We start from the raw sequence: 14,618 nt of genomic DNA on the forward strand, positions 1-14,618 counted from the left end.
TTCTATCAGAAGTCTTATCTTATCAAAACATTATTCCTGTTTTTAGAACACTCACGTGCTTATTTTTAAATGTCATTTAAATGTCATTTACTTTTATTCAAGTAAATAAATTGTCACAAAAGAATAATGGCCTGAAATCAGCGTTCTGTTAAAACTGTCAATTCTTTAACAGGAATAAGATATGACTACTAAGACAGTAAATGCTTAGCACTTGCTCATTTGTTTCTCAATTACTACTAAATATATTTGACATATACAGATGTTTAATTTTGATATAGTTGAAGACACAAACCAAACAATGATGCTCTTTTCCCCTAACAGTAAATCTTTTTTTAAAGCCAAGTACAATTTATGTGATCTTTCTGTCATCTCTTTGAGAAGCTATCATCAGGTCAAAGTAAAAAAACAAAAACAAATACCACACATATGTTAGTAGTATACCTTTTACAGAAAAACAGACAATGATTCTGGCTTCTAGGCCTATGATTTAATGCCCTGTTAGCATCTGAGAAAGATGTAAGACAACTGCTGTCTACACCTGAAAACATCAGTTTAATCCAGGTTATACAAAGACTTTGAAAAACACTCTACCCCACCCTCAAAAATCCCTGAAAATTAAAAATATTAATCCCTGTTCATAAAATATGACTTATAATTCCCTATAATCATGCAATGTACAGACCAATCACCTTAAAAGGAAAAAATTATTCTTTAGGAAATTGTTTATACCAAAATGTAAGTAGTGTACATTACCCATGTTTGATGTGGAAGTTTTTCCAAATTATACGTATTTTCCAAAACTATTATCACCACAGTTTAGAGAACTAATTATTTCAGTTACTTATTTAAAAGAGGTATTAGTATTTACAGTCATCTTGTACACATTTGAGATGTACACATCTTTACCAACAGGCTTCCTTTCTTTCAATGCTTCTTCCTTTTTAAAGCCTGAAACACATCTTCAGGCTTCTCAGCCCTGATTGGTAATGATATGAACGTATCCCATAACTGGTAAACCTGATCTTCTGTTATGTGGAAAGCTTTCTAACTTCTGATAGCCATGGTTTGAGCGTCTTATAAATTTCAGCTGTAACAATGTTATCAGAAGGAATTCAAAGTGCCAAAGAAGGCTCTAATTGTTTTAAGACTATTACCTCACTTAATCCTCATGACAACTCTACAAGTTGGTATTATCACTCTATTTTAGAGATGAGGCACATCTCTAAAGGTTCAGAAATTTCAGTAATTTGTCCAAGACCCTAAGCTAGTTGGCACAGTCTAGCTCTAGCCTCTAGTTCTTTAAACCTAGATGCCTCTGAAGAAAATAAAACTTTCATACAAATCCTATGGCTAGAATGGATTGTATTAATAATAATAATAGCTTACATTTTATGGGTTGTAGCTATGTGTCAAGAACTGTGCTAAGTGCTTCAATGTGTAAATTAACTTAATCTTTACACATGATCACATGCACACACGCATACCTGCACACACACACACACACACACACACACACGCACTCTCTCCCTCTCCACCCCAGAGGTATTTTATTACTACTAAACCCAATTTACAAATGAGGACATTAAAATTCAAAAAGATTAAATAATTTGTCCAAGGCAATAGAGCTACTGTATGGCAGTTCTCGTATTAAAATCCAGATCTGTTTATTCCATAGCCCAAGCTTTTAATCACTGTGCAATACTGATAATGGACTATTGAAAATATGATTCATTTACAAAGAAGTAATGCATCCCAAACTAGAAAGGGACATTTTAATATTTTTGTTAAGTACATGAAAAAAAACTCTAACTAGAAACCTAAGTTTTATGTAAAGTTATTCTTTTGGTTTCTTTTATATTCCCAATTACCTAATTCAAATCCCCAACTAAGCAATGTAGCTCAGAAAAGAGGTAATGGTTAAATCAAGGGTTCATAATGAACAGAACTTCACCTTTCCCTATTTTAAAACAGTGTTTAGTATCTTTGAACATCATCAGGCGTTTCACAAAAACACGGCAATTGGATTACTGTCAGACGGTAAACAGAAATGCTAATAGATTTAAGAAAAAGGTTTAGCAGTTTATAACACTCACCCTCCCGAAATGTAGTGAAATGAAAATGGTTCAGCTTCTGGTGTTAGATAATAAGTTTGTATCCAGATATGCTCCTTGGTTATCTGGGGATAATGATGGAACTCTCACCCTCGAGTACCTTGATTCCTCCCAGACCTCAGTCAAAGGGTTGGGGGAGGGGGTAGATTATTGTTAAATGAAACAATGAGTCTCTGGTAAAGAGCATCCACTCAGTAAATATTTTTCCTTCTTTCATTCCTTCCTTCCCATTCTAACACCTGTTCCTACCTGAGTCAGGATACTCAACTCCATCCTCCTTCATTTTGAAACAATAGTATTCCTAAAAAATCCACCCCATAAGATGCAAGTAATAAAAAAAAAAAAACAAGGGGTAGATCTAAGGTTATGACATTACACTTATTAAAGTTAAAAATACAGGGGCGCCTGGGTGGCTCAGTTGTTAAGCATCTGCCTTTGGCTCAGGTCATGATCCCAGGGTCCTGGGATCAAGTCCCACATCAGGCTCCCTGCTGAGCAGGGAGTCTGCTTCTCCCTCTCCCTCTGCCCCTGCTCATGCTCTGTCAAATAAATAAATAAATGAAATCTTTTAAAAAATAAAGTTAAAAATACAATATAACTGCACTGTGTGGAAGCAAATATAATTGGGTTCAGGTAGTAAAATTGAGGAAGATTTTGAAATTGTCTTAAATTTTTTTTGTGGTTACTTTACACAAGTAATAGGGGAGGGGAAACAAAAACTACAGGTACATGATTATTTTTTTATAACTTTTTTTAAAGTTCTTATTTACTTATTTATCTTAAGAGAGAGCACACGTGCACGTATGAGTGGAGGAAGGGCAGAGGAGACAGAGAGAGAATCTCAAGCAGACTCTGTGATGAGGGCAGAGCCCACGACCCTGAGATCATGACCTGAGCTGAAATCACACTTAACTGACTGAGCCACCCAGGGAACCCCAGGTACATGATTATTTCAACAGATGCAGAAAAAGAGCATTTGACAAAAATCCAACACCCTTTTATGATACAAACACTCAACCAACTAGGAATAAAAGGGAACTTCCTCAACCTGATAAAAGGCATCTATGAAAAACCTACAGTTAACATCTTACTACACAGTAAAAGACTAAAAGCTTTCTCCCTAAGAAAAGCAATGAGACAAAGATGTCTGTTCTTACCATTTCTATTCTATGTTGTACTGGAGGTTCTACCCAGGGCAATTAGCCAAGAAAAGTTAATAAAAGGCGTCCATATTGAAAAGGAAGAAGTAGAACTAATTCTATCTGCAGATGACATGCTCTTAAATATAGAAAAACATAAAGGATTCACAAAAACTATTAAAGCTAATAAATAAATTCTGCAAGGTTGCAGAATATATGTTCAATCTACAAAAATCAACTGTCTCTTTATATACTAGTAATGAACAATGTGAAAATAAGTTAAGAAAATAATTCCATTTACAAAAAGAATAAAATACTTAGGAATAAATTTAACCAAAGAAGTATAAATTTTGTACAATGAAACTACAAAATAGTGAAAGAAGACATCACATGTTCATGGATAAGGAGACTTCATATTGTTAAGATGACAACACTTTGCAAACTAATCTACTGATTCAACACAATCCCTATCAAAATCCCAGTGGATTTTTTGGCAGAAACTGGCAAGGTTATCCTAAAATTGATATGTAAATGGAAGGCACCCAGAACAGTCAAAACAATCTTGAAAAGAAGAACAAAGTTGGTGGAGTCACCCTTCCTGCTTTCGAAACTCACTACACAAAGCCGTAAGTAATGATGACAGTGCATACTGGCATAAAATAGACAGGCAGATCAATGGAAACAAACTGAGAATCCAGAAATAAACCTTAACATTTATGGTTAATTGATTTTGACAAAGGGGTCAAGAGAATCAATAGGGGAAAGAATACTGTTTTCTTTTTTTTTTAATTTTAATTTTATTTTATTATGTTAGTCACCATACAGTACATCATTAGTTTTTGAAGAATAATGTTTTCAATAAATGATGTTTGGATAACTAGATATCCACATGCAAAAAAATGAACCTGGACATCTACCTCACACCATATAGAATAATTAACTCAAAACAGATCACAGATCTAAATGTAAGAGCTAACACTAAAAGACAACACAGAAGTAAAACTTTGTGATCTTAGGTTAGAAAATGGTTTCTTAGATGCAATACCAAAAGCACAAGAGATGAAAGAGAAGATTGATAAGGACTTCATCAAAATTTAAAACTTTTGGGGCACCTGGGTGGCTCAGTCGGTTAAGTGTCTGCCTTTGGCTCGGGTCATGATCTCATGGTCCTGGGATCGAGTCCCATGTCAGGCTCCTTGCTTGGCAGGGAGTCTGCTTCTCCCTCTCCCACTGCCCCCTCCCTGCTTGTGCTCTCTCTCTCTCTCTAATAAATAAAAAAATCTTTTAAAAAATTTTAAAACTTTTGGGTGCCTGGGTGGCTCAGTTGGTTGTGTGACTGCCTTTGGCTCAGGTCATGATCCTGGAGTCCCAGGATCAAGTCCTGCATCGAGCTCCCTGCTCAGAGGGGAGTCTGCTTCTCCCTCTGACCCTCCCCCCTCTCATGCTCTCTCTCTCTATCATTCTCTCTCAAATAAATAAATAAAATCTTTATTAAAAAATTTTAAAACTTTTGTGCTTTAAATGACACCATCAACTAAGTAAAAAGAAAACATACAAATTAGGAGAAATTATTTGCAAATCATATATCTGATAAAAAAAAATATCCAGAATATATATATATAAAACTCTTTTTAAAAAAATTCTTTAAATTCAATTTAGTTAACATATAGTGTATTATTAGTTTCAGGGGTAGAATTTAGTGATTCATCAGTTGCATATGTATGAAGTCAGTGCTCATTACATCACATCCCCTCCTTAATGCCAATCACTAAGTTACCCCATCCTCCCCACCTACCTCCCCTCCAGCAACCCTCAGTTTGTTCCCTATAGTTAAGGGTCCCTTAAGGTTTGCCTCCCTCTCTGTTTTTATCTTATTTTATTTTTCCTTCCCTTCCCCTATGTTCATCTGTTTTGTTTCTTAAATTTCACATGAGTGAAATCATATGGTATTTGTCTTTCTCTGACTGACTTATTTCTCCTAGCCAAATATAGTCTAGTTCCATCCATGTCATTGCAAATGGCAAGATTTCATTCTTTTTGATGGCTGAGTAATATTTCATTGTACATATATACCATATCTTCTTCATACATCCATCTGTTGATGGACATCTGGGCTCTTTCCATATTTTGGTTATTGTGGACATTACTGCTATAAACACTGGCACAATTCAATAACAAAAAGAGAAATAACCTAATTAAAAAATAGGAAAAGGGTTTGAATAGACATTTCTCTTAGGTAAATATAAGAATGGCCAACAAGCACATGAAAAGAGGCTCAATATCATTAGCCATGAAGGAAATGCAAATTTCCTATAAAGGCAAATTTCCAGGGAAATGTGAAAAAAAAACAAAAAGGGAAAATTAGTGTTGACAAAGATGTAGAGAAATTGGAACCCTCATACCTTTCCTGGTGGGAATATAAAATGGTGCAGTGATTGCAAACTATGGGAAACAGTTTGGCAGTTCCTTGGAATATTAAACATATAGTTACCATATGACCCAGCAATTCCACTTCTAAGTGTATACTTAATAGAATTGAAAACACATGTTCACCAAAAAAATGTATACAAATGTTCACAGCAGCACTATTCATAATAGCCAAAAAGTGGGAATAACACAGTGTACATCAACTGATTAAAGGATAAACAAAATGCGGTACATCCAAATGGTAGAATAGTATTCAGCAATAAAAAAGAATGACAAACTATTACATGATACGACATGGATGAACCTTGCAAAATTTATGTTAAGTGAAAGAATCCAGCCTAAAAAGATCACATATTTTATGATTCCAATATATGAAATGTGCAGAAAAGGCAAATATATAGACATACAAAGCAGATTACTGTGCCTAGAGCTGGGGTGGGAGAGACTGAGAGAGTGGGGAGTAATTTGGGTATAGAGTTTCTTTGGGTTGATGAAAATGCTCTAAAATTAGGTCATGGTGATGGCTGCACAACTCTGTGAATATACTGAAAACCATTAAAGTGTATCTTTCAAATGGGTGGATTGTATGGTCAGTGAATCATATCTCAATAAAGCTGTTTAAAAAAGAACACATACTTCCAAACTCATTCTATGAGGCCAGCATTACCTTAATCCCCAAACCAGGCAAAGACCCCATCGAAAAGGAGAATTTCAGACCGATATCCCTGATGAATATGGATTCCAAAATCCTCAACAAAATCCTAGCTAATAGGATCCAACAATACATTAAAAGGATCATCCACCACGACCAAGTGGGATTTATCCCCGGGATGCAAGGGTGGTTCAACATTCACAAATCAATCAGTGTGATAGAACACATTAATAAGAGGAGGGAGAAGAACCATATGGTCCTCTCAATTGATGCAGAAAAAGCATTTGACAAAATACAACATCCTTTCCTGATTAAAACTCTCCAGAGTATAGGGATAGAGGGAACATTCCTCAAGCTCATAAAATCCATCTATGAAAAACCCACAGCGAATATCATCCTCAATGGGGAAAAGCTGAGAGCCTTTCCCTTAAGATCAGGAACACGTCAAGGATGCCCACTTTCGCCACTCTTGTTCAACATAGTACTAGAAGTCCTAGCAACAGCAATCAGACCACAAAAAGAAATAAAAGGTATTCAAATTGGCAAAGAAGAAGTCAAATTCTCTCTTTTCGCAGACGACATGATACTTTATGTGAAAAACCCAAAAGACTCCACCCCCAAATTACTAGAACTCATACAGCAATTCAGTAATGTGGCAGGATACAAAATCAATGCACAGAAATCAGTTGCTTTCTTATACACTAACAACGCAACTGTAGAAAGAGAAATTAGAGAAACGATTCCATTTACAATAGCACCAAAAACCATAAGATACCTCGGAATAAACCTAACCAAAGAGGTAAAGGATCTGTACTCTAGGAACTACAGAACATTCATGAAAGAAATTGAAGAAGACACAAAAAGATGGAAAAACATTCCATGCTCATGGATCGGAAGAATAAACATTGTTAAAATGTCTATGCTACCCAGAGCAATCTATACCTTCAATGCCATCCCAATCAAAATTCCAATGACATTTTTCAAAGTGCTGGAACAAACAATCCTAAAATTTGTATGGAATCAGAAAAGACCCTGAATCGCCAAGGAAATGTTGAAAAAGAAAAACAAAGCTGGGGGCATCACATTGCCCGATTTCAAGCTGTACTACAAAGCTGTGATCGCCAAGACAGCATGGTACTGGCACAAAATCAGACATATAGAACAATGGAACAGAATAGAGAACCCAGATATGGACCCTCAACTCTATGGTCAAATAGCAGGAAAAAATATGCAATGGAAAAAAGACAGTCTCTCCAATAAATGGTGCTGGGAAAATTGGACAGCCACATGCAGAAGAATGAAACTCGACCATTCTCTAACACCATACACAAAGATAAACTCAAAATGGATGAAAGACCTCAATGTGCGACAGGAATCCATCAAAATCCTAGAGGAGAACATAGGTAGTACCTCTTTGACATTGGCCACAGCAACTTCTTTCGAGATACATCTCCAAAAGCTAGTGAAACAAAAGCAGAAATGAACTTTTGGGACTTCATCAAGATAAAAAGCTTCTGCACAGCAAAGGAAACAGTCAACAAAACAAGGAGGCGACCCACAGAATGGGAGAAGATATTTGCAAATGACACTACAGATAAAGGGCTGGTATCCAAGATTTATAAAGAACTTCTCAAACTCAACACCCAAAAAAACAAATAATCAAGTCAAAAAGTGGGCAGAAGACATGAAAAGACACTTCTCTGAAGAAGACATACAAATGACTAACAGACACATGAAAAAATGTTCATCATCATTAGCCATCAGGGAAATTCAAATCAAAACCACATCAAGATACCCCCTTACACCAGTTAGAATGGCAAAAATTGACAAGGCAAGAAACAACAAATGTTGGAGAGGTTGTGGAGAAAGGGGAACCCTCTTACACTGTCGGTGGGAATGCAAGTTGGTATAGCCACTTTGGAAAACAATGTGGAGGTTCCTCAGAAATTTAAAAATAGAGCTACCCTATGACCCAGCAATTGCACTACTGGGTATTTACCCCAAAGACACAGATGTAGTGAAAAGAAGGGCCATATGCACCCCAATGTTCATAGCAGCAATGTCCACAATAGCCAAACTGTGGAAAGAGCCGAGATGCCCTTCAACAGATGAATGAATAGAGAAGATTGGATCCATATATACAATGGAATATTACTCAGCCATCAGAAAGGAAGGATGAATACCCAACTTTTACATCAACATGGATGGGACTGGAGGAGATTATGCTAAGTGAAAGAAGTCAAGCAGAGAAAGTCAATTATCATATGGTTTCACTTATTTGTGGAACATAAGGAATAGCATGGAAGACATTAGGAGAAGGAAGGGAAAAATGAAGGGGGGGAAATCGGAGGGAGAGAGACTATGGACTCTGAGAAACAAAGAGGGTTTGGGAGGGGAGAGGGGAGGAGGGATGGGTTAGCCCGGTGGTGGGTATTAAGGAGGGCACGTACTGCATGGAGCACTGGGTGTTATACGAAAACAATGGATTGTGGATCACCACATCAAAAACCAATGATGTATTGTATGGTGACTAACATAACATAACAAAATTTTAAAAATTTAAAAAATAAAATTAAATAAATAAATAAATAAAAAAGAACACATACAATTCTGAAATTGAATCCATCTATGAACCTGAATCTGTAGGAACAAGGAAAGTGAAATGCCATTGTGAAAATCAAATACACCAACATGAAAGAAAAAAGGAGGAGGAAGGGGGGAGGACATAGAAGAGGAAGGAGAGGAGGCAAAAGAAATAATATGACTGATAACATTAGATAAAACTTTACTTATCACATTCATTTCTCTTACTGTAGCAAACCATCCAGTTCTGAATATCTGTAAATGATAAAACAGTTGTTGGATATACAGAAACTAGCAAGTGAGAATTAGTTTCATGCATGATAAGAAGTCAGGCTTAAGCAACACTGGTTCCCATTTAATTTTTAAACGTTAGGGAAGGAACATAATTAAAAGCAATATCAAAAAGTTATAATCCTCAAAATGATGACCACAAGAAATTTAGCTTCCCAAACTTTAAAGAAAAAAGTTCTCTTCTATGATCTTCCTAAACTTTCATTTAAATAATAAACACATTTCATTTGACTTTCTGAACCACTGTTGAGAAAGTGACATACGCCTATCGCCTACCATTCTGAATCACTGGGAAATCAAAAGTGGCTTACCTTTTCTAATGTACTGAAGGAAGGCCAGGACTGATATCCATATTCAGATACAAATCGAGCTTTTGGGAAAACTTTCCAATTCCAGCAATCACTGATATAGTCATAAAAATGTACATCACCAAAATTATTGTCATATGGGTTGACAGAGAGCCAGCCTTCTTTAATAGATTCGGCCCCATTTGTAGGGCTGGATATGATAAAAGGACGAGTCTTGTCTTCCTGAGTCCAGAAATAAAATGAGTTAAAAGATATTTTCAGCCGGGAAAGTACGTATCACTTACTTTTTTATTAAGTTTTTGTTTTAATTCCAATATAGTTAACATACAGTGTTAAATTAGTTTCAGATGTACAATATAGTGATTCAGCACTTCCATACATCACCCAGTGCTCATCAAGACAAGTGTCCTCCTTAATCCCCATCACCTAATTCACCCACCCCCCTCTGGTAATCATCAGCTTGTTCTCTATAGTTAAGAGTCTGTTTCTTGGTTTCTCTCTTTCTCTTTTTTTCTTTTTTTCCGTTGTTCATTTTTTTGTTTCTTAAATTCCACATATGAGTGAGATGATATGGTATTTGTCTTTCTCTGAGTGACTTATTTCACTTAGCATTATACTTTCTAGCTTCATTCATATTGGCGCAAATGGCAAGAATCCATTCTTTTTTATGGCTGAGTAATATTCCATTATATATACCATATATACCACACACACACACACACACACACACACACCACATCATCTTTACCCACCACAACACCATTTACCCATCTATCACTGGACATTTGGGCTGCTTCCATAATTTGGCTATTGTAAATAATGCTGCTATAAACATAGGGGTGCATGTTATCCCTTTGAATCAGTGTTTTTGTATTTTGGGGGTAGATACCCAGTAGTATGATTACTGGATAGTAGGGCAATTCTGTTTTTAACCTTCTGAGGAACTTCCATACTGTTTCCCACAGCGGCTGCACCAGTTTGCATTCCCACCAACAGTGCAAAAGGGTTCCCATTTCTCTACATCCTCACCAACACTTGTTGTTTCTTGTGTTTTTTATTTCAGCCATTCTGACAGGTGTGAGGTGATGTATCACTGTAGTTTTGATTTGCATTTCCCTGATGATGAGCATCTTTTCATATGTCTGCTGCCCATCTGTATGCCTTCTTTGGAGAAATGTCTGTTTATTTTAGATCATTTACTTTAAAAAAAAAACAACTGTCAGGTTCCAGAAATGCCAGTGGCTGACAGACAAATAATAGAACCATTAACCTTCTGCCTTCAACAACCACCAGTACCTGCCGTTCACCGATCCTTTATATCCTTTTGTAATTAACACTTAGCTTATTACTCAGTACCTGCTCCTAATTTTTTTAATCATGTCGTGCCTCTACATTACCTTCTAACAACAAGGGTAGTGTACGGTCTACTGCAGAATTTCTCATCCTTGGCATTATTGACATTTTGAGCTTGATAAATTTTGTGTGTTGGTGACCAGGGAAAGGGAGCAAGGGGAAAGGGAATGTTTAGCAGCATCCCTGGCCTCTACCCACTAGATGCTAGTAGTACCCCCACACACACCAAAAAATGTCTACAGACATTGCCAAATGTGCCCCTGTCACTTGGGGGACAAAATCACCTCCTTAAGAAACATAGGTCCAGTGCTTAAGAATAAGAAGCTAAGGTGCAGGGCGCCTGGGTGGCTCAGTTGGTTAAGCGACTGCCTTCGGCTCAGGTCATGATCCTGGAGTCCCGGGATCGAGTCCCACATCAGGCTCCCTGCTCGGTAGGGAGTCTGCTTCTCCCTCTGACCCTCTCATGCTCTCTCTATCTCATTCTCTCTCTCAAATAAATAAATAAAATCTTTAAAAAAAAAAAAAAAAGAAGCTAAGGTGCAGATACAAAAATAGTACCCAGAAATTGGTAGTATTTCTATACACTAATAACAAAATACCAGAAAGAAATTTTTTTTGAAGATTTTATTTATATTTGACAGAGAGACACAGCGAGAGAGGGAACACAAGTAGGGGGAGTGGGAGAGGGAGAAGCAGGCTTCTCGCTGAGCAGGGAGTCTGATGTGGGGCTCGATCCTAGGACCCCAGGATCATGACCTGAGCCGAAGGCAGACGCTTAAACCAACTGAGCCACCCAGGAGTCCCTCAGAAAGAGAAATTTTAAAACAACACCATTTACAAATGCACCAGAAAGAATAAACTAAACCAAAGAGGTGAAAGACCTCTACTCTGAAAACTATAAAACACTGATGAAAGAAACTGAAGATGACCCAAACAAATGGAAAAATAGTCCATGCTTGTGGATTGGAAGAATCAATATTGTTTAAATGTCCATACTACTCAAAGAAATCCACAGATTCAATGCAATCCCTATTGAAATAACAACAGCATTTTTTACAAAACTAGAACAAATAATACTAAATTGTATGGAACCACAGAAGACCCCAAATAGCCAAGGCAATCTTGAAGAAGAAAAACAAAGCTTGAAGATGTGAAAATTCCAGATTTCAAAATATACTACAAAGCGGTAGTAATCAAAATAGTATGGTACTGGCATAAAAATAGATATATAGATCAGTGGACTAGAATACAGAGCCCAGAAATAAACCACGGATTATATGGTCAGTTAATCTATGACAAAGGAGGCAAGAATATACAATGGGAAAAGACAGTCTCCTCAATAAATCGTGCTGGGAGAACTGACAGCTACACGCAAAAGAATGAAACTGTATCTCTCTTTAATATCATAAATAAAAATAAACTCAAAATGGATTAAAGACCTAAATGTGAGATCTGAAATCATAAAAATCCTAAAAACCATAAAAAAACACAGGCAGTAATTTCTCTGACTTTGGCCATAGGATCATTTTTCTCGATATGTCTCTTCAAGCAAGAAAAACAAAAGCAAAAATAAACTATTTGGATAACAAGTAAAAGGCTTTTGCACAGCAAAGGAAACCACCAACATACACACACACACACACACACACACACACACACACACATGTATCCAAAATATATAAAGAACATGTACAAGTCAACACCAAACAAACCCCAAATAATTCAATTAAAAAATGGGCAGAGGACTTGAATAGAGTTTTTCAAAAAAAGACATAAAGATAGCCAATGGACACATAAAAATATCCTCAGCATCACTCATCATCAGGAAAATGCAACTCAAAACTAAAATAAAATATCATTTTATACCTATCAGAACGGCTAAAACCAAAAAGACAAGAAACAACAAGTGTTGGTGAGGATATGGAAAAAATGGAACCCCTGTGCACTCTTGGTAAGAATGTAAATTGGTGCAGCTACAGTGGAAAACAGTATGGAAGTGCTTTGAAAAATTAAAAATAGAAATACCATATAACCCAATCATTCCACTACTGGGTATTTACCCAAAGAAAATGAACACACTAATTCAAAAAGATATGTGCACTTCTGTGTTTATTGCAATGTTATTTACAACAACCAATATATTGAAGCAATCTAAGTGTCCATCAATAGACAAATGGATAAGGAAGATGTGGTATATACATATAATGGAATATGGCACAGCCATAAAAAGATGAGGTTGTGTCATTTGAGATGGACCTAGAGGGTATTATGGATGGATGCACCTAGAGGATATTATGGTAAGTGAAATAAGTCAGACTGAGAAACACAAATACTATATGATTTTACTCACAAGTGGAATCTAAAACAAAAACAAATGAATAAACAAACAAAAAGCAGAATCAGACCTATAAATACAGAATAAACTGATGGTTGTCAGAGGGGGATGGGTCAGCAGTTGGGCAAAATGGGTAAAGAGGAGTGGAAGATACAGAGTCCCAGTTATGGAATGAATAGTTCATGGGAATAAAAGGCACAGCAGGAGAAAAAAAGAAAATAATAGAGGCTATTGAGTCAGAATGACTTGAATTTAAATCTCAAATCGGAACCTTATTATTTTTGGACAGGTCTAAGCCTCAATAGTCTCACCTGTAAAACAGGGAAATTGGGAGTCCTTCATAGGACTACAGTAAATGGTAAAGAACTCATGTGTGGACGACATGGCTAAATGTCCACCAAAATTCATGTTCCCATTTCCATAATATAGAGCTGTTTCTAGGAAGTGACTTTCTAACCTCTTTGCATCACTGTGGGGCCATGTGCCTCATTCTCATCCTCCTGGAATCATGAGCTCTTAACCACTGAGCTGTGAAATGAAAATCCTCAAATATTAAAATCCATTTCTTAAATCCATCAGATATGAAAAATGTAACACCAACACTATGAGTAAAAAGATTATAAAATAAATGTTTTATAAATATTAATTAAAGCTTATACCATAACAGTGTATAGAAAAATTCTTCATGACACATGACTAAGCATATCAGATAAGCTAAAAATCTGAACCTAAGATTTTCGTGAATTCTCACTGAAGTTTCTTCACATAAATGAATAGTGCCATGAACTGAACACATTTGGATGCCAAAATCACATACTGTTCTTTTAAATATATCCCTTTTCAAACTGCCTCAGGATATACCCAAATATTTAAAATATCTAATTACAGGGTCGCCTGGGTGGCTCAGTCGTTAAGTGTCTGTCTGCCTTCGGCTCAGGTCATGATTCCAGGGGGATTGAGCCCCGCGCCAGGCTCCCTGCTCAGCGGGAAGCCTGCTTCTCCCTCTTCCACTCCGCCTGCTTGTGTTCCCTCTCTCGCTGTGTCTCTCTCTGTCAAATAAATAAATAAAATAAAAAAGAAAATAAATAAAATAAAATATCTAATTACAGATAAAAAATTAAAAGGACAATCAGATTATTAAATCACATATTAAACATTAAAGTTTTTAAAACTTAAATCCTTTGCAGGGATTACTGCAAAAACAAAATAAATGCTGCTTCCTCCCCTTGAAAAAAAAAAGCTAACTTATATTATTATATAATGTGTATATAGTAAATGCAAGTATAATATGCCTATTAAAAAGTTGTGATGAAAGAGAACCACCATAAAGGAAGGGCTCTATGGTGGAGTTGGGAACAAGCTCTTTCCTTTCTTCTTATTTCACATATCAACATATTCATATATATCAAGCTCTGCTTT

The 14,618-nt window shown here is 36.3% G+C and overlaps 1 protein-coding gene across 3 annotated transcripts in view; it reads right to left on the reverse strand.

Annotated features, from left to right (window-relative positions):
* Positions 1 to 14,618, reverse strand: part of MANBA (mannosidase beta) — a 109,714-nt gene that overhangs the window by 23,361 nt on the left and 71,735 nt on the right. For 2 of the 3 annotated variants that reach the window (XM_032400909.1, XM_032400907.1), the window contains one exon: positions 9,515 to 9,733. The exons of the other annotated variant lie outside the window; for it this stretch is intronic. In XM_032400909.1, coding sequence (XP_032256800.1) covers positions 9,515 to 9,733 — 219 coding nt within the window. The remainder of the gene's footprint in view (positions 1 to 9,514; positions 9,734 to 14,618) is intronic. 3 annotated transcript variants of the gene reach the window in all.

This window comes from Phoca vitulina, unplaced genomic scaffold (assembly GCF_004348235.1).
Source record: "Phoca vitulina isolate PV1807 unplaced genomic scaffold, GSC_HSeal_1.0 scaffold3, whole genome shotgun sequence".
NCBI lineage: Eukaryota > Metazoa > Chordata > Mammalia > Carnivora > Phocidae > Phoca > Phoca vitulina.